The following is a 21,339-nucleotide window of genomic DNA, read 5'->3' on the forward strand; positions in this document are numbered from 1 at the left end:
TGTTGAGAGATATAATAAAGGTATAATTAATACATATTTTTCAACTGATTAATATGAGGAAATCAGAAGGGAAAGAAAAGAGAGGATCCAAAGCTGCCAAAACTTCAAGCCTTAGTGACTGTGAGAATGATTGTATGTGGTGTTGTTGCCATCTATGGAATCAGAGGTTAGATGTAATTAGAATTGGGGATGAGAAAATGGCAAATCCAGCTTTGCACATGTTAATTTGAATATCCAATAAAAATATTCAACATGGTATTATAGGACTTCATTTATGTAAACTCATCAAATGTGAATTTAGGTATATGCAATTGACAATTAAAAAAATAAAGGCAGAAAATTCAAAAAATAGAATAATCTAATGCATTAAATCCATGTCATTTTCCAAAGTGACAAAGTTTTGCAGCAGTTCACCCAATTACGCTCATTCTCATTCTGAGAAACATTAGTGTGAGTTATTACATTGTTGTACTCCAAACATTAGTCCCTGAATTTAGCCCCATGTAGAGTTCTTACTTATAATAGTCATGTCTGGGCCAGAGCAGTACTTCTTTTTGTTTCATTCATGCCATTTAGCTATTAATAATGGTCCTAAAGCACAATAATAGTGATGTGGTATATCTGATAAGCCTAAAAAACATTGTAAAATGTCTAGTTTTGTTTATATGAAGAATATTCATTAAATAATAGTGTTTGATATTCTGCATGAATATCATGCAAAAGGTCTTGGAATGTATTGGGCATGTAAAATGAGGTTCTACTATACTGGAACTTTCAACTAGAATTTTGATGAAAAGCCAGAACCAGATATCTACATATGAGTGACTATCTGCATAAAATAAAATTATAGGAATATTAATAAGTATCTACTATGTGCAAGAATTTATGAGCTCACCAATGAAGACCAGAAAAATAGAGCCATATTGAACACACAGATTTATATAAGGAAAAAGAAAAACCATTGATTGGCATGAAGAATGAATATACAGAGAGGGAAAATGAGAGGCAAGAAAATTCAGTGTCATGAAAACCAAGACAGGAGAGGAAAACATAAAAGAAGATTGTTGAATGAAAGGATAGAGGAAGTGGTTGTTGGCAAGGAAATTGAAAACAGTGGAAAGGTTATAAGATTGGAAGAAAAGGAAATCACTAGTCACCAAAAAGGAGGAAATTATAATAACAATCCTGACTGAAGACATGAAAACTATGGAGTATTCTACAAGTTTACTAGTAAAAGTAAAGAGAATAATAATAGAATAGCTGGAAGGACTGATAGGATAAGGAGAAGGTGTTTTTAAGGTAACAGGATATATGAGTATGTTTGTAGGATGAAAAGAAGTATCCTATATTTGGGGCTGATGAAGTAAGTTCAAGCAGGAAGTAGATCATATTGCTTTCAATTGAGGGTATAAGTGGATGGTCTGGCTATAGCTAAGTGGAGGGCCATCTCACCCTCATACCATTACACAGGAGCAAGGAACAGGTTAGTAAAGAAAAATTTTGAAGTTTGAAAAGTAAAGAGGTAAATTGATAAAGAAAGTAAGTAGGAAATTAGGTCATCTGCAAGGAATAAAGGAGAAAGGGAAATGGGTTAATTTAGCAGTTTGCAGAAAGAAAAGGTCTAAAATAGCCTGTAGTATATTAAGGAATTTGTAAAGGAAAAAAATCAAAGAATTCACAATCAGAAGTCATAATTCAGCTAAGGTTAGATGACAGAAATCTGTAGGGGTCCTCTTAAGCATGGAAGTTTCTACAGTCATCATATGAGCATAAGAATGTTATCTTGAGTTATTTTGGGTCAGATCCATTATAACCCAGTATTTTCTTGTCATCAGCAGTTCCAAGGAATGACCAATTTGAGACTAAATATGTGGCTCTGTTTCTATTTCCTTCTAATATCATTATTGATGGCTTTTGAGACTAAATTATGGCTCTATTGTACATAAACTTGTCTAAACCTTTTCTGCTTCCATTTCTATTTCCTTCTAATATCATTATTGATGGCATTTATAAGTTTATGATTCATTGTATTAAGAGTACTTCCTTTAATTTTTCTTAACATTCATTCAAATTTAAAGAAGCCTACTTGTATTTCAGGATTTGGAAAATGAGCTCATGTACACCTTTTCTATGCCATTCATGATTCTGTAACTTTTAATTGTTCACTAGATATAAATGGATGAAGGACTGCACTAAAAAGATAGCAGTTATAATAAAGAAGAAATTGGGATACTTAAGACTTATTTCAGGAAAGGCATTATCAAGAATTATTAACTGACTGAATATAGGGAATGTGTGAATAATGTCACACAATTTCTCAAGTGAAGAAACTAGAAGATAGTCTCATTGGTAAAGGGAGGGAAGTTGAGAGGGAGAGTTCACTGTAGAGGGGGAGATTAACTGTTTTAGATTTATTTAGATTTGTTGAAGTTATCAATGAAGTATCCAAATGCCCCATTTAGGTTCCTAACTTAAAAGAAGTTGAAATGAGTTCCTAAATAAAAAGATATGCAGATTTGGAACTCATTACCATAAAAGTGACAAATAAATACATTGGAATGAATCCCTTTTCCAAGGTAAATAAAATAGGATGTGTTGTTATTTCTCCTTTGTGGTAAAGATATGTGAACTGGAGATATTTCAAATGGAATTCATGTATTTGGTTTGTTGTTATCAACCAGCTTTAGAATATTATCACCATTCTTATTAAAGCTTATGCAGAAGAGAAACAAAGAGATAGAAGGAGGAAAAGAAGGAAGGAAGGAACAAAGGAAGAAAGGAAGGAAAGCAGAGAATCATAGGCTAAGAATGAAATCATCAGAGAGGAAGAATCAATGAGGGAGTCAAAGAAAATTTCCTATAATAAAGAGAGAATCCCTATCAGAGAGTGGAAGGAACCCGATGAAGGAGTATGCCAAGCAAATGTGATCCACAGTACCAAACATCATAGAGTCACAAAAAGTGAAGACTGACAAAACAGGTATTTAATTTAACAAGAAGCCACTAAGGACCATTAAAAGAGATCTTTCAGTAGTGTAGCTGCATGAAAACAATAAATATTACTGGATTTGAGTTTGACTTTCAGTGTCCACTTTAATAGCAGTAAGAAAGACTAAGTTCTGTCAGCATTATATTTACCTGAGCCTTGGGCCAGCCTTTCCACACTTGTACCATAGTGTCATATAGCTGGATGCTTTCTCTTGGAGAAAGGGAAAGGTCAGATGGAAATCCATATTTTTCAATCTGCATAATGAAAATGACAAAATGAAAATGAAAATACAATTTTTAAACTTTCATTTTACTCCCAATGTTACTATCTCTTTATTTATAGGTTTAAAGGACACCATCGTATTAAACTAAAATGACAAAATGATAGTAGGAAAACTGACACCACAAGAAAATTTTCATACTCCTGCCCAAATATTTCTCCTGAGCTAACTTTAAAAGTATAGTTTGGGGAATTTATACAATAGGGGATCTCTATATCACTCTTTCATTATATTAAAGTGGACAAATAGTAAATTATTTGATTCGGTAATATTAGATAAAAAAATTCACATTTTATTCACATTTAGGTAGTATTGCATGATTACTAAACAGAGTTTCATTACTCTAAGTCTTATTAACAATCAGATCTAGATAATAGGAGAGGAGAGGAACTCTGCTTAACTCTGACTCAGATAACACAAAAATAGACCATAGCTTATCTCTCTCTCTCTCTCTCTCTCTCTCTCTCTCTATATATATATATATATATATATATATATATACATATATATATATATACATGTCAATAAGTACATATTTTCTAAAAACATATGGGTATTTATATACACATACATAAATGATCCCTCTTCACAAGGAACTCATATTCTATGGAGAAAATTAGCTCATCTCAGCGGCTGTTCTTTCATTTATTTCTCACTGTTTTTTGGTGTCAGGGGTATGTTTCAATAGGTAACCATAGAGTTGCCTAAATTTGCCAAAAACATCTCTAATTGGTAATCTTCTAAATTCAGATTGATTTGATTTTTCTCCATTTGAACTGTTGATCAAGCTGGACAGTGACAGCCTATTCAGAAATTCTTCCCACATTAACTTCTGGTCATTTCATGGCAACTATAACATAACAAGTCTCATTTTGGGGGCTCTTTTTTTTGTTGCTCATCATGTTCAACAACTCTTAACTGGGCGTTACTTTAATTGGGAGAATCTCTTTGACTGCTTTGTAGAATTTCTCTATCTCCTCATCTTTTTCAACAGTTGCTGGAACAGAAGCTGCAATTATCATGGTACCTACACATAGTAGGTGTTTAATAAATTTCTACCAACTGACTGGCTGACAAATGCATATCATGAGCACTATGATATAAAAAAAAGTATGTACCATGAAAAGGAGTAGAGGATGAGGAAGCAACTAGACATTTTTATAAGTAAATTTAAATTAAAAAAAAAAAGGAATAATGGGCATTACTGTCTTTGGCTACATCAGAACCTGAATTCTTTCCCTAACTCCTCATAGAAGAATCTTGAAGTTATCGTTCCATTTACCTGCTTCTTTCTTTTTCTTCTGTTTAATTTGAAAATTTCAAGATTGATATTTAAGTTCCTTTAATAATGTGTTCAAACATTGACCACTGGACAAGGATCTAACATTTAGAAAAATTACATTTAAGTTGGTCTTTAAAGATATTCTAAAACCTCTATAATTCTGCTACCTTTATTTTAAGCACATTTTATTAAAACCTTTGACTTTTTAATCATCTACATTTTACAATATATATAACTCTCCCTGCTTTGATTTCCTCAAAGCCATTGCTTATAAGAATATAAAAAAGGGGGAAAACACCTCAACAAAAGTAACTAGGACCTCAAAAAAAGTGTGATATCATCTGTAGCAATAAATTTCAATGCCAGAATAAGATGCTAGGGACATACTTAGACCAAATGTCAAAATATCAAGAGAAAACTCTCAAATCAGTAAGAATGTATACCTTCACTGTGTAGGAATGGGCATTGACTTGAACCATTGACTCATGTGGTGGGAAGGATGAGGAGGCAGGGTACTATATTAATCTGTTTTGTTTTTCCCAATGCCTCACACAGTATCATGCAAATGCCACTTCCAAAAATCTATCATTAACAGGCTGGAAGCACATGAACCATGGTCTATAAGGCATTAATCACAATGGGACAGAGTCACCTATCTAAGTGAATCTGTTTTCAATCTAAGTGAAACTTATCAATTCACTTATCAGTCTAAGTGAAACTGTACTGATATGACTCATGGCGACCTCACTAAATTTTAGCCTTACACTGAGGTTTATTTTAAATACAATTTTATATTAAATAATAATAGCATAGAATTTTAATCTTTTGCAAAATACTTTGCAAACTATTTGCACTTCAGATATTATTAGCCACCTTTCACAGATGAGGAAATGGAGACACATAGAAGATATGAGCTTTGCCTTTGTCTGGACAGTTAGTAGGTGGATGACAAAAGATATGAAACTAGATCTTCTAAAGTAGCAAGTTCAGGCCTCAAATCAATTATACCACATTGTTTCACAGTAATAATTTTTTAAACTTACATGATCTGTAGTCAATGAAGCCAGTGGGTGATAGTGGTTAAAGACAATGTCACCACCTCTTAGCGAACACACATGTTTCTCCAAATCATTATATCTTTCTTCATAAAGTACTAAAAGGAAAAAAAGAATAAAAAATTTAAATAAGACCCAATGGACAGACAATGATTGAAATGTGGATGACTTTAAAGAATATATTAAGAGGTCAAAGTACCAAGTCTGACTCTGTAGGATTTCTTTACTTTTACATATCTTTTGGATGCTCTGATACAGTCTTTAGCATCTTGGCTCTGAAAATCATCTATGTTCTTTTCAGCCCCCTGCCAGTATCTTCTTACAGACTGTAGCCACCTGAAAAAGGAAATGGACATATTTGATGGAAAAGCAGGACACAAAATTGGTGGTGACACCAAAATTTAGTTCTAAATTTCAATTTTTATATTATTTGGTTTTTTAGGGGTCAAACTATTTATTAGCAGAAGCAACAGTGGTAGTAGTAGTAGTAGTAGTAGTAGTAGTAGTAGTAGTAGTAGTAGTAGTAGTAGTAGTGGTCAAAAATACTAGAATGGTGGGATAAATTCACAACTCCCACCAATAATTCATGAGTGTCCCATTTTGCCACATCCCCTCCAAATTACCACTCTCCTTTAGTGCCATATTGGCCAGTAAGGTGGTACCTAAGCACTGTTTTAATTTGCATTTCTCTAATTAAGGATGATTTAGAACATTTTTATGTGATTATTGATGGATTTGATTTCTTCAACCAAAAATTGCTTGTCAATATCCTCTGATCATTTGTCAATTGGGGAATGGACTATCGGAATGTTTAATCTTAATAAATCTTTGAATTCCATTGTTGTTGATTTTTGAGTTTAGAAATAATATCCAATAACAAATGTTCCTATTTTTAAAATAAAATTATTTTGATTCATATCCTGCCTCTGACACATAACAGGATGTAATCTAGTTTCTCCATTCTCCAAATAACTTGCCAAGATTCTTAGTCATGGATGAATTGTCAATGTGCAAAAGTGGAAGTTTCCAGACAAGAATTTGTCCACAATAATGATAAATTTTTAGACCAAAAAAATCAGACAGGAAAAATAAATGTTACTTTTCATGTCTTTTTTTAAATAAAGCACCCTTGATGTTCTAAAAACAATAACTTTTCTATTTCATTTAGATGAAAAATTTGTTCAACATGATAGAATACTATTGTGCTATAAAAAATTATATAGGGGATGGTTTTGGAAAAAAGCAGGAAAGACTCATAAACTGATGTGAGCAAAATGAGTAGAACCAGAACAATTTACACAATGAAAACAATATTGTAAAAAATAAACTATGAAACTCTTAAAAAATGATCAATACAATGAGTCACCATGATTCCAGAGGGCTTGTGTTGAAAACTGTTACTCACCTCCTGGAATAAATGTGATGGCCCTTAGAGTACAGATTAATATGTAGATAGATTTCTAAAAATAGCTGCATCTAGATCTCAAATTGATAGAATAGATGTAGATAGCCCCTCCTGGATCACTTCCTTGTGATGGCAGAGGAGCTTGCATAGTTCAATGAAACTATCATTTTGGTAGCAACCTGTTCATATTGTTCTCCCCAAACAGAAACAATACAAATTTAAAATAAAAAACAATAGAACAGGAAAGACAAGACAGAGACTCAAGAAAATTAGAGATATCAGGGAACATTTCACCCCAAAATGGATATGATAAAAGACAAGAAATAGTAAGAATTTAACAAAAGTAGAAGAGATCAAGAAGAGATAGCAAGGATATAAAGAAGAACTTTATAAGAAATAAATAGATCTTACCAATAATGTTGGTATGGTTAGAGAGCTAGAGTTTGACATCCTGGGGAAATAAGTCAAGTGAGCTATAGGCAATTGCTAATAATAAGGTTAATGGAGGAAATAGAATTCCAGCTAAGTTACTTAAAATTCTAAAAGATTATGCTGTTAAAGGACTGCACTCAATATGTCATCAAATTTGGAAAACTCAAAATTTGCCACTGTATTAGAAAATATCAGGTTTTGTGCCAATCCTAAAGAAGGGCAATGCCAAAGAGTTTTCAAATTACCAAACATTTGTGATCATTTCACATGTAAGCAAGACTATGCTTAAAATTCTGCAAGTTAGGTTTCAGCACTATGTGAACTTTCTGGAAAAGCAGGCTGATTTTCAAAGAAGCAGAGGAAATAGAGATCATATTGCCAATATTCACCGACTTATGGAGAAGTCAAGGGAATTCCAGAAAATCATCTACTTTTACACTCCTTTGACTGTATAAATCACAACAAATCAGTAAGTTCTCATACATATCAAAGCACCAGATCATCATATTTGTCTTTTGAAGAATCTATATGCAGGACAGAGGAATAAGCTAATTTGATTTTATTTTTTTTAAACCCTTACCTTCCATCTTAGAATCAATACTGTGTATTGGTTCTAAGGCAGAAGAGTGGTAAGGGCTAGGCAATGGGGATCAAGTGACTTGCCCAGGGTCACACAGAGAGAAGGTGTCTGAGGCATATTTGAACCCAGGACCTCCCGCTTCTGGGCCTGTATCTCAATTCGCTGAGCCACCCAGCTGATTATTCTATTTGAATTAATTAACCTATTTAGTGTAATACTAATTAAACTAGGAAAAATATTTCATAGAGCTAGAAGAAAATAATTTTTAAAATCATCAGGAAGAACAAAAGGTCAAGAATAGCAAGGGGATACATAAAAATATATGAAGTAAGGTGGTTTAGCTTTAACTTGGTCACAACATTGGTAGTCCATCAACTGGAGAATGACTAAACAAACTGGGTCATGTGGTTGCAATGGAATACTACTATGCCAGAAGAAATGTTGAATAGGCTAATTTGGGGGGAAAGCTATGGAAACACACAACTGAAATTTTGAAGTATGAAATAAGCAGAAATAAGAAAACACTACATATAGCAATAGAAATATTGTTTGAAGAATAACAAGTATTTCCAACTCCAGAGAACAAACTGATAAATAGAAATAAATAAAAAAATAATTTTATACATATATGTCTTTTTGTCAATGATGTCTTCTCTCATTGGGGAGGAGAAGGATGGATGGAATTAACTGGGTATTTAAATGTAAAAAAAATAATTTTTAAAAACTCATTGCCTAAGAAATAGTGTAATGGATAAATGGAACAATTTGGGCACTTAACACAAAGTACAAAGTATTAAATAACATAATTAACTAGTGTTTAACAAACACAAAGATCCAAATTTTAGGGAGAAGAACTCATTATTCAGCAAAAATTGCTGGAAAAAGTGGAAAACATTATAATAGAAACTGGACACATTGCTATCTCATGCCATATACCAAGGAAAAGTAAAAATAGATACATGATTTGGAAATAAAGAAAAATATCATAAACAAAATAGGGTAGAAAAGAATAGTTTATCTGACAGATCTATGTACTAGGAAAAAAGTTTTGTCCAAACAAAGACATAGAGAACAACACAAGATGCAAAATAGATAACTTTGACTATATTAAGTAAAAAAAAAAAGTTTTGCACAAACAAAACCATTACAACAAACATCAGAAGGGAAGCAAAAAACTGGGGATAGGGGGGGCAAGATTGTAGCAAGTATCTCTGAGAAAGGCCTCATTTCTCAAATATATAAAGAACTGAGTCAAATTTATAAGAATACAAAGCATTCCCAAATTAATAAATGATCAAAAGATAAGAAGAGGCAATTCTCAGATGAAGAAATTAAATCTATCCTTAGTTACATGAAAACATTCTCCAAATCACCATATAAATTAAAGAAATGGAAATTGAAAGAACTCTTGAGATACCACCTCACACCTCTCAGATAAGGAAGTATGACAAAAAAGGAAAATGATAAGTGTTGGAGGGGATGTGGAAAAATTAGGACACTAATGCATTGCTGGTGGAGCTATGAACTGATGTAAACATTCTGAAAAGCAATTTGGAATCAAACCTGAAGGGTCATAAAACTTTACATACTCTTTGACCCAGGAATACCACTACTAAGTCTGTATTCCAAAGGAATCAAAGATAGGGAAAATGACTTAACTATACAAAAATATTTATAGCAACTCTTTTTGTGGTGGCCAAGAGCTGGCAACTGAAAGGATGCCCATCAATTAAGGAATGGCTGAACAAGTTGTGGTATATAATTGTAACAGAATATTATTGTGCCATTAGAAATGATGAACAAGACAATCACAAATACACATATAATTTTTTTAAATGGAGAGACTTATATAAAGTGGTGGAAAGTGAAGTGAAAAGAACCAGAACATCGTACACAGTAATAACAATGATTAAAAGTAAATGATTTATCTATTATCAGCAATGCAAAGATCCCCAAAAAAACAATCCCAAGAAATGCATGATGGGAAAGGCTACCCACCACCATAGGAAGATCTGAGGGAGTCTAAATGCAGATTGAAGCATAATAATAATATATTTTTTGCTTAATTTCCTTGATGAATGTTTATCCCAAGGTGCAAGTTATTTAAAAAATAAAAACAAAAATATATCTCCCTGCAACTTCTGATAGGAATCTACTTCTGATTTTCGCAAGAATTTTTCTACTAAATCTACGGCAGGGTTCCCTACTTCTTGTGTATGTCATGGGCACCTTCTGAAGTCTGGTGGAGTCTATAGACCCCTTTCAAAGAAAAAGATTTTTAAGTACAAATAATGACATCACAAAGGAGACCAATTATATTAACAGAAGGTTATCAAAACACTAAAAAAGAAAGTTCACAGATCCCAGGATGCCAACTCCTTTTTTAGCAGTGGACCCAAAGTAGAGTGCCAGTTTGCCATCAAATATAGAATGCTATGATCAGGAAAAGCTGAGTTTTAATACTATATCAAACACTTATTAAGTCAGTGACCCTGGATATATTTCTTCATCTCTTTGGGCCTTGATTTCCTTTTCTGTAAAATAAGACACTTGGATTCACTGACCTTTAAGATCTTTCCAGCTTTGAATCTATGCTCCTAAGATAATATAGGACACTGAGAAGTTAGGGTATTTGTCCAAGGTCAGAGAGTCCTGAAGTTACAGAAAAATAGATTTAGGGTTGGCATTAGGAATAAAGTTGGAAAGGCACTTGTCAAATATGTTGTAGAAGAATTCTTCTTCAAGTGTGATTTGAACTATATAGCTTCTGAAGCTCCAATTCTGATGTTCTATGATTCTGGGAACTTGTTAGGTAATATATTCTGAGGAAATATTTAAGAAGACTCATTTCCCTGGAGGATTCAGAAAAAAAAGTTACCCAATTTGCTATAAATCTATAGAAATACTCACTAGAACAATAGAGTTCATATAGGTTGGGGGGAAATAATTATTTATGACAAACAAAAAAAGCAATAGCTTTTACAAGAAGATTTTTCTGGAGAAAAATCTCATTCCTACTCAGTGAGATGTTCAGGGTTGCTGATGGTTGCTGAAAGAGCCAAGAAGGGACATCGGATCATAACAAGCAGATGTTCCCAAATATCAGCTCCAATCTCTCCCCCAAGACAATGAACCTGTTAATGAGAAAAATGTTTCAGTTGAAGAATTAATATAGTAATAGTGTATGAAAACAAAAAATGAAAATTAAGTATGGGAACAGAATGGAAAATAGGACAGTTTTTATTTTTTGCTTGTTTGTTTTCTTTGTGATTGTGAAGCCAGAGCAAAGAGTGGAGAGCCTTTTGCAGGATAAATTATGGAAATTCAGGTAATTCTGACAAAATATCATAAAGAAAATTAGTTCCATAAGGGACTCTCATTATTTGGTTTAAATAATGCATATCAACTACTTAACTTGATAATACATCAGCCTTCCCTCTTGCCTTAAATCAGGTCAAATACCATCTAATTTCTCTACTTTTCACTAAACTTGCTTTTAATTGACAAATATTTGCTGAGAATACATTGTATGTAAAGCATTGTAGTGATCATAGAGGGAGACATAAAGGTAAGACCAGGTCCCTGTCCACAGAAAGCTTCCCATCTAGTGTTTTTCTCCAGTATTTCTAGAAAACATATATTTTTATTAAAAAAAATCTATAAGCAAGTACAGTCATTATTTATAAAAAAGGAAACAATGTATAGAAAACTTTGGGAGAAATTAAATGACACAATTTGTAAGGTAAAACTAATAAAAGCCCCAGATTATTAAGAAAAAGTCCTTTTTATTCCTTTAAGAACTTTAATGATAAAATTCCAGGTTATCTACTGGAGTCAAAGTGCATAAGCAGGGCACATTGTCTAATCATCAATGGTTCTCTGGGGAACATGCCAGCAAAAAGGTGGCCTCAGAGTCAGAAAAACCTATATTCAACATCTCTAATTCATAGTAGCTGTTTGACTCTAGGTAAGCTACCTAACTTCTCAGTGTCTCAGTAATGCTCTAGAAACAGGGGTTCCAGGCCCATTTCTTATAATATTCTCCTCTATCAATCTCCTTAAAGATTGAATATTCAATATTCCATGCCATTATGAAAAGTAGAGTTCACAGGAGCTGAGAAAAGGAGAGAAATCCTGATCTTTCAGTTTCTAGCTTTCAGAAAGAAGACACACCACACCTTTTCTGATTGTTTACAGAGAGAAGCAATAAAAGGAAAATAAATGCTCCGGGCAAAAGCTGACATGTGAAGGAATGGGCACCTCAATCAATACCCACTGCCAGCTTAGCACACGAGAGACTTAAGGAAATCTCCCCTTGAGTGGCAACTGAGATTCTCTCTTGGTTGAGCTGATATATCACTCCAAAATGGGAGAAATTATTCACTGAATATTCTTCAGCATATCCTCATGTGTATATTTTCTGTGATTTCTGTTTACTATTGCCTTGGATAAGTGGGTTTATGCCCTATTTACTTTGTGTAGTTTGGATAACTAGTTTTGGTAGAAAGTTTGACATCCAACTTGGTGAGATGAGCAGAACTTGAAAAACATTGTACACACTGATGGAAATACTTTTTGACAAATAATTGTGAATGATCTAGTTATTCTTAATAATGCACTGACCCAAGACAGTCCTGGAGATTCATGATGAAAAAATCTTATCTGTCTTCTAAGAAAGAATTGATGGAGTGTGAATGCATATTGAAAAATATTATATTTTACTTTCTTTCTACTTCTTTTTTATCTGAAATCTCTCCCACAAAATGACTAACATGGGAAAATGTTTTATCTGACCACACATGTAAAATTACATTGTCTACAGTCTCTGAAAGAGGGGAGGACTTGGAGGAAATGAGGGAGAGAAGGTGGAAAAGAGAAAGAATCAATGCTTTAAATTATTTTTACATGTAATTGGGGAAAAATAAAGTATTATTTTTTTAAAAGATATCTAAGTTGGAGGACTACTTCCCTGTTAAGAAGATAGATACCAATAAGTACAGCTAGATATTACTTTCCTGTTAAGAAGATAGATACCAATAAGTACAGCTAGATATTACTTTCCTGTTAAGAAGATAGATACCAATAAGTACAGCTAGATATTACTTTCCTAGAGTATTTAGGGTGGCAGATATATTCTAGCCTAGGATGTCTTCTCCAAGGAGAGCAGAGTAGCCAGAATCAGGTCTCAATCTTCTGTTCTCTTCTTGCCAAGAATGAACATTTCCTTTTGAGAAGGATAAGTGAAGGAGACCCCAGATATGTATTCATGGTTCCCTGCAAGCAACATCTAGAAGGAACTATACAGACATCAGACAGACATACAGATAATTCACAGACAACCCCAGAGATACACAGATAGATATATAAAGACAAACACACCATAGACACATGCAAAAATACACACACAAAAAGAGATGCAAGACATACATGAACAATAGACACAGACATGCACACAAAGAGACACAAACATTTTATATTTCCAGAGTATACATTTCATAGAAGGCATTGATCTGAATTAACAAGGGAAGTTCTCCCCTCCAGGAATCTCCTACCCGAGTAAAGTCATAAGTATGCTTATTTAAAAATGAGAAGAGATTATTATTTAAATAACCACCATCACTATTATCAAGGAAACTCATGACCCAAAAGTCTGCTTCTCTAACCAACAGATCTAAATCTAAGGAAGATCTCTAAGGACTTATGTAATATTTATTTGGAAAGGAAAAGGAGGTTAGGAAAACAGGGGGATAATGGGAGGTTTGTAGGGGGTAAGGAGTAGTTGAGGGGAGAGAGGGAATATTGCTTGGTGAGGCAAGGGAGGGAGATGCCCCCTGCTGAGAGGAAGCAGCAGGGATCCAATGAGGTCTGTTTGTCTTTGAATGACTGAACTGAAGTTCAGCTCCCTCTATGACCAAAAAGATAGTCCACTTATCTGACTGTGAATTCAAATAATATAAAGTTTATTAACCAGTTGGGATTGGAGTTTTTTTCAGCTTCAGACCTGAGTCCAGGCCCCAGAGGCTGGCGGAGGGTTTGTCCAACTCCCGTCTAATCTCGTTTGTCTAATTCAGAATCTTAGCAGTACACAGAAAGCAAATAAGATCTGACCTTCAGAGAAGAGTGGGCCTGAATCTTCGGGCTGAACCAAGAAGAGCATGCCACTCCAGACTGGCTGAACAAGGACCTCTCTCCTCCAACACCAGGTAGCAAGTCCCCCAAACCGGCAGGAAGGAAGTGCTAGTCACCAGACCCAACTGCCACACCCGGCAGGAAGGAAGTTGTTCCACATTATGATGTCAGTCAAATAGAAATACCTATTGATCTTTCTATTTGCCTAAGACCTTATGGAAGTAACTATATACATATTTACATTTTACATAAATTCAATTTCAGACACTTGTTTATATAAGCAAGGTCTCTCAATATGTGAGTGATTTTGTGTTTTGTGTCTAATAGTGTTGTGTTGAATAAATACTTATCAAGTTTCTTCAGATTTCCACTTCTCATGCTAACTGATGGATCTCTTCTTTCTTCCATGTTATGGAGTAATGCATGCTATTTCCCTAATATGTGAAATTACTTTTGTTTTATTATTTCAACACACACAGTCTTACACATAAGTCTCACTTTTTATCTGTCCTCTTCTTATGTAAACAGATTTACAAAGTTCAAAGTCTTAGCTGTCCATTTCAGCTTTTCCTCTTTGTTTCTTGTCTCTAGTATCTTTTCTTGATGCTTTTCCTCTGGGCTGGTTTTAAATCTTTTCCTCTGGGATGGTTTTCCTCTGGGATGGTTTTCCTCTGGGATGCTTTTTCTCTGGGTTGCTTTTCCTCTGGGATGCTTTTTCTCTGGGTTGCTTTTCCTCTAGGCTGGAAAGTTGTCTCAAAGATTGTGTGTCACTATTATTTCTTTGTGTTGTACATTTTTATGTTAATCAGTTTTTGTTTTCATTTCTCGGCACTCTCTTTTATCTAATTATCTTCTATCTCTGTTATAGTGATGTTGAACTTTTTCTGGTTTCACATGGGAACAGTGAAACATGAGTCTTTCCCTGGAACTTTTACAGCTGTTGGGGTAGTCAGCAATACTTCATGTGGTCCAGTCCATTTTATGTCTGTAGCCAATTTTCTATTGAAATTTTTTAAGTATACTATGTCTCCTGGTTTGACATTGTGCAAATTGTAATCCAGGGGTACTGTTTGTTGTATCAAGCCCATTTCATGCAATTCTGCTATTCTTGTCTGTAAAGCTTGTATGTATTTTGTTAATTGACAATCTAGTCTGTGAGAAGTTCTACGTCAGAGAAAGGAAGATATGATAGGAGCATTACATTGTTTTCTTCTTCTTCATTTTGTTTTGGATCAGGTATATAATTTTCTTGTACTGCAAATTTAGTGTCTCTATCCACTTTATCCACTTCCACATACTTTTCACAAAGTTCTTGGTAATTCTTGACTCCCAATGCTTCCAGCATTTTTTCTAATGAGATTGTGTAGTTTATTTCCTTAACTAACTCTTCTGACTGGATTGTTTGTTCTTGATTTGAGTTGTTAATATAATTATCTGTCTCTCCCTCTTGTAAAGTTTTGTGATCTTGATTGTAAGGTTTGATATATTCATAAGGTTCTTGGTCTTCTTCATTTTCTGAATCAAACATTATTGAATATAGTGATTCTGTGTGATTTGTGTCTTGCACTGACTTTTGCTTGGTGATTGCTATATTCCCCAATTCTTTTGCAAGCTCTTTAACTTGTACGAAACTTGTGATTTGGCTGTCTTCAGGAGATGTTTTTAAAAGAGATTTAGTTCCTCCTGTATAAATAAGAGCTGGGTAGATCTCATTACCCACTTTTATCATGACCCTTAGTTCTGTGTTCTCATTTTGTTGGCACACTTGGACCATAGGTGCCTCTATTTCTATTTTGTTCAAATTCCAGTTTTGTTCTTCTGCTACAGACTTTTCTTGTTGCTCTGAAAATTCATTTTGCAATTCATCATCAGTTTGCAATGGAATTGCATTATCATGGAGACTCAAGGATTGCATAATAATGTTTGTATTTGCTTTTTCTTGTGCAGTTACTATTGGTTGGAATTCTTCTGCATAAGGATTTAAGGTTGACTTTTCTATTATGTCATTGGTATTTTCTTTTGTAATATCATCCCTGCTTTCCGTGCCATTGTCTCCAGGAGGTCTGATAATTTGAACCTTCTCTGTTATTGCATTTTCCTCCCCATTGGACCCTTCTATTGTTTGCTCGTGTGTTTCAATTAATTCATTTGAAGTTTGTGTATTACAGACTGTTGCCACTTCTGTTCCTTCCTCTTTCTTTGTGTCTTGTTCTACTGTTCCAACATTTTTCTCTTTAATCTCTGTTACATCATTATTTAATTGGATTTCTTCTGTCTGTTCTTTGGTTTTATTTTGTGCTTTTGGAACTTAAAGTTCTATTTGCATGCAGTCTCCTTCCTTTTCATTTTTCCCATTTCCTTTCCCATTTTTCCTTTTTGATGTTATCCCATTCACCTGGCTTCATAACTGACTTTGTTTGGCAGCACCTGAGACAATTTGTGAACAATGTGGTTTCACTCCTTGTTGGATGTATTTATCGATGGTTTATAAATTTGTTGCTTGCAATGATTTCTTGCAATTACAATCATAACATTTTGCATTTGTTTGTGTATTATTGCTGCTATACTTTACATTGCTTCTCTAATTTCTTCTTCACTATCTGTGTCTTTCATTTTTCTTGCCATCATAGTCAGAAATTCTGGAAAGTCAGTTGTGCCATTACCATCAGCATCTACTTCATTAATCATATCCTGCAATTCAGCTTCAGTGGGGTTTTGCCCAAGTGACCTCACCCACCCATGGGATCAAAGAGGAGAACAGTGATGAAGATGACGATAAAGAGTACTTTGATGCCATGGAAGATTCGTCTTTCATCACCATGATCACAAACTGTAAAAACACCAGAGCTGCTGAAGGTGGGAATGAGGCAATTGATGAGTGGAATACAGAGGACAATGTGTTTGGAAATTCCTTGAGCATTGGGTGTGTCCCACCCAAGACCAAGAAGAGGACAAGCATCACTGACAAGCCTACAACCAGATAGTGGCATAATTCATATTAAAACACATAAACCATTTACAATAGCTGACCTTGAAAGTCTGAAAAAATGGATGCCTTCCTGGTTTTCAGAACTGATGAGATATTTAAAACAATTTAAAAGAGCAATTAGGCTTTATGATCCAGATTTCCAGGACACTGAAATTCTTCTCTCAGAATTATTTTCAAAAAGGGAAAAACAACAATTCATTGATGAAACTAGAAACAATTCAAATTTAACATCATGGCCAGAGGAAGGAACAGAGTTATAAAATCTACATTACCTAAGAAAGGCCAGAGAAGACTTATTAGAGGCAATGAAAAGTTTTTCAAAAGGACCAGATACTTGGGGAAAATTTGAGAAATTGAGACAGGAAAGTGGGGAATATCCATCTAAGTTCCTCAATAGAGTTATTGAAATAGCAGATGATATGCTTGGATTTGAAAATTTAACTGAACAAAATCTCCTACCTGGCTCACCAAGAACTGTAATATTTATTTGGAAAGGAAAAGGAGGATAGGAAAACAGGGGGATAATGGGAGGTTTGTAGGGGGTAAGGAGTAGTTGAGGGGAGAGAGGGAATATTGCTTGGTGAGGCAAGGGAGGGAGATGCCCCCTGCTGAGAGGAAGCAGCAGGGATCCAATGATGTCTGTTTGTCTTTAAATGACTGAACTGAAGTTCAGCTCCCTCTATGACCAAAAAGATAGTCCACTTATCTGACTGCGAATTCAAATAATATAAAGTTTATTAACCAGTTGGGATTGGAGTTTTTCTCAGCTTCAGACCTGAGTCCAGGCCCCAGAGGCTGGCAGAGGGTTTGTCCAACTCCCGTCTAATCTCGTTTGTCTAATTCAGAATCTTAGCAGTACACAGAAAGCAAATAAGATCTGACCTTCAGAGAAGAGTGGGCCTGAATCTTCGGGCTGAACCAAGAAGAGCATGCCACTCCAGACTGGCTGAACAAGCTCCTCTCTCCTCCAACACCAGGCAGCAAGTCCCCCAAACTGGCAGGAAGGAAGTGCTAGTCACCAGACCCAACTGCCACACCCGGCAGGAAGGAAGTGCTAGTCACAAGACCCAAGTGCCACTCCCAGTTGGCCCCTTCCCCCACAAACTGTCAGTCTTGTTTCCTTTCCACACTTAGGATATATTCTACTTTCATTAAAATATTCTACTTTCATTAAAACCCAAGGAATCCATGTGAGAATTTTCCACACATAACTTTGCAGGGTGCAGTTTTATGTGCTGGAGCTTATATAGGATAATGGAGAAATTATAATAATTCACTATAGCATAGAATGTAATAGGAAGCAGTTCCATTCAATACCTCAAAAGGAATTAATTTATAGCATTAGCAAAAGGATGTCATCCTGAGGTATTTTTATCCCTAAAATAATGTTAGTATTTAGACACACTCTGAGAAATGGAAAACCACTTACCTCATCAAATATAACATATCTGATCTTTTCCACCCATTCTTGATGAGTAGGAGAAAGTAATAGTATTTCAAAACAGGCTGGCACTGTTACAAGGACCTAAAAAGACATGTTTGTGATTCATTCTTTTGAAACCTACTGATAAATTAGTAATAATAACTTACACTTAAATAGTGTTTTAATGTTTGCAAAGCACTTCTCATACTTTACTATAAATCAAACAACTGAATCTACATTTATTTTTTCTTTTTTTAGGACTAGTTTCATGGAAATCATGATGCATCATGGAGATTTCTTCTTTAAATTCCATACATTTATGAAAAAATTCTATATGGAGAAAAATTAATGTTTTGTTCTTTTGTTCTGATTTGTTTTATTATGAACATCTGACAAGGATTTGCACTGGAATTAATTCAACACCAGATACAAAATGAAATCAAGAATTTTACTCTTAGGAATCCTTATGATATTAACTATGGTTTTGAGTATGCTTACACATAATTATCAACTCTAAACAGAATGTCAGATGGTTTGTTCAAGTGTTTATGATCAATGTCATGAGAGATCCCTTTGATATCTTTAGTGATTGAAGTGGCACTGTGGCCCACTGTTTTAAGTTAGACTCAAATATGCTACTAGAGCCATGAATATTTTCCCTAATTTACTTAAGTGAGATTTAATAATTTCACTAATTTCACTTGTATCTTTCATGGTTCATTAACAATCACTTTATATTTCTCTATCTTGGATTCTTTCTTTATAAAATCAAAAGAGTATTAAGAATTTTTCTATAACAATTTGATTATAAATACAATTTACCATTCAGTACCTGACAGTTTAATATATCACTGCGGAAATCCCTTGTGAAAACACCACAGAGAACTTGACCTTCAGGAAGCCTTTTAGTGTATCGACTCTGGACAGTGGCTGACACTTGATTAACAAGGGCCTGGTTCACGCAGAAAAGAAGTGCATTAGCAAAATCACAACAAAATAATGATGATTTAGGAGTATAAAACTCTAGATTTCACTTGTATAAAGAATTTCCTTGAAAGGAAACTCCAAGCAAATGAAAGGACCAACTCCTCCACACTTTGTAAACTTAAAGAATCATCTAGGCCACTGAGAGTTCATATAAAAGTCTTTGACAGAGTTGGGATTTGAAATCAGGTCTATTCTAACTTGAAGGTAGACTGTCCGTTATGCTATGCTAACTCTAAGGTAAACTGAAAAATTAATAAAAGGTGCCATTTAAAAGTATGCACAATTGTCATTCTAATTTGAAGAGCTTAAGTATCTTTTTTTTTGCATGCATGCCACTTATTTTAAAAAGGGACTGTCATGGAGAACTTCAAAGCAACAAGCATAAAAATAATACATAGCACTTTAAGGTCTGCAGTTTACATATGTAATCGTCACAACAACATTGGGACGTAAGTGCTACTATTATCTCTATTTTATATTGTGTAATTAGAATTTTTAACCCCAGAACTCTAAATCCCAGCATCCTATTTACGTGTTTACCTATGTCCTTATGTAGGGAGGATATATTTTAATGTAGCTGCACATCTACCAAAAAACTTTTTTACTGAATTAGAAAAAAAACATAACAAAGTTCATTTGGAAGAAAAAAAGATCAAGGATATCCAGGGAAATCATGAAAAAAAATGCAAAGGAAAGAGGACCTGAAGTGCCAGATCTCAAACTATTCTATAAAGCAGTGGTTATCAAAACAATTTTGTACTGGCTAAGAGACAGAAAGGAGGATCAGTGGAATAGACTTGGGGTAAATGACTTTAGCAAGACAGTATACGATAAACCCAAAGATCCCAGCTTTGGGAACAAAAATCCACTATTTCATAAAAACTGCTGGGAAAATTAGAAGACAGTGTGGGAGAGATTAGGTTTGGTTCAACACCTCACACCCTACACCAAGATAAACTCAGAATCGGTGAATGACCTCAATACAAAGAAGGAAACTATAAGCAAATTAGGTGAACACAGAATAGTATACTTGTCAAAACTTTGGGAAAGGAATGACTTTAAAACCAAGCAAGAGCTAGAAAAAAAACCACAAAATGTAAAATCAATAATTTTTATCACAAGAGGGAGTTCTACGAAATTCCTTTTATGACACAAACATGATACTGGGATCCCAAAGCCAGGCAGGCCAAAAACAGAGAAAGAAAACTATAGACCAATCTCCCTAATGAATATAGATGCAAAAATCTTAAATAGGATACTAGCAAAAAGACTCCAGGAGGGTCATTCACTGTGATCAAGTAGGATTTATACCAGGGATGCAGGGCTGGTTCAATATTAGGAAAACCATCCACATAATTGACCATATCAACAAGCAAACCAACAAAAATCACATGATAATCTCAAACAGATGCAGAAAAAGGCTTTGACAAAATACAACACCCATTCCTATTAAAAACACTAGAAAGCATAGGAATAGAAGGGTCATTCCTAAAAATAATAAACAGTATATATCTAAAACCATCAGCTAACATCATCTGCAATGGGGATAAACTAGATGCATTCCCAATAAGATCAGGAGTGAAACAAGGATGCCCATTATCACCTCTACTATTTGACATTGTACTAGAAACACTAGCAGTAGCAATTAGAGAAGAAAAAGAAATTGAAGGCATTAAAATAGGCAAGGAGGAGACCAAGTTATCACTCTTTGTGGATGGCATGATGGCTTACTTAAAGAATCCAAGAGATTCAACCAAAAAGCTAGTAGAAATAATCAACAACTTTAGC

At 34.4% G+C, this 21,339-nt stretch overlaps 1 protein-coding gene across 3 annotated transcripts in view; it reads right to left on the minus strand.

Annotated features, from left to right (window-relative positions):
* Positions 1–21,339, minus strand: part of LOC100021515 (probable ATP-dependent RNA helicase DDX60) — a 145,007-nt gene that overhangs the window by 55,111 nt on the left and 68,557 nt on the right. For all 3 annotated transcript variants that reach the window (XM_007496145.2, XM_007496144.2, XM_007496143.2), the window contains 6 exons: positions 19,397–19,516; positions 18,571–18,666; positions 11,042–11,157; positions 5,806–5,942; positions 5,595–5,704; positions 3,139–3,243 (listed from right to left, as the gene is read on the minus strand). In XM_007496145.2, the coding sequence (XP_007496207.2) occupies positions 3,139–3,243; positions 5,595–5,704; positions 5,806–5,942; positions 11,042–11,157; positions 18,571–18,666; positions 19,397–19,516 (684 nt within the window). The remainder of the gene's footprint in view (positions 1–3,138; positions 3,244–5,594; positions 5,705–5,805; positions 5,943–11,041; positions 11,158–18,570; positions 18,667–19,396; positions 19,517–21,339) is intronic.

This window comes from Monodelphis domestica, chromosome 6 (genome assembly GCF_027887165.1).
Source record: "Monodelphis domestica isolate mMonDom1 chromosome 6, mMonDom1.pri, whole genome shotgun sequence".
NCBI classification, from domain to species: Eukaryota; Metazoa; Chordata; class Mammalia; order Didelphimorphia; family Didelphidae; genus Monodelphis; species Monodelphis domestica.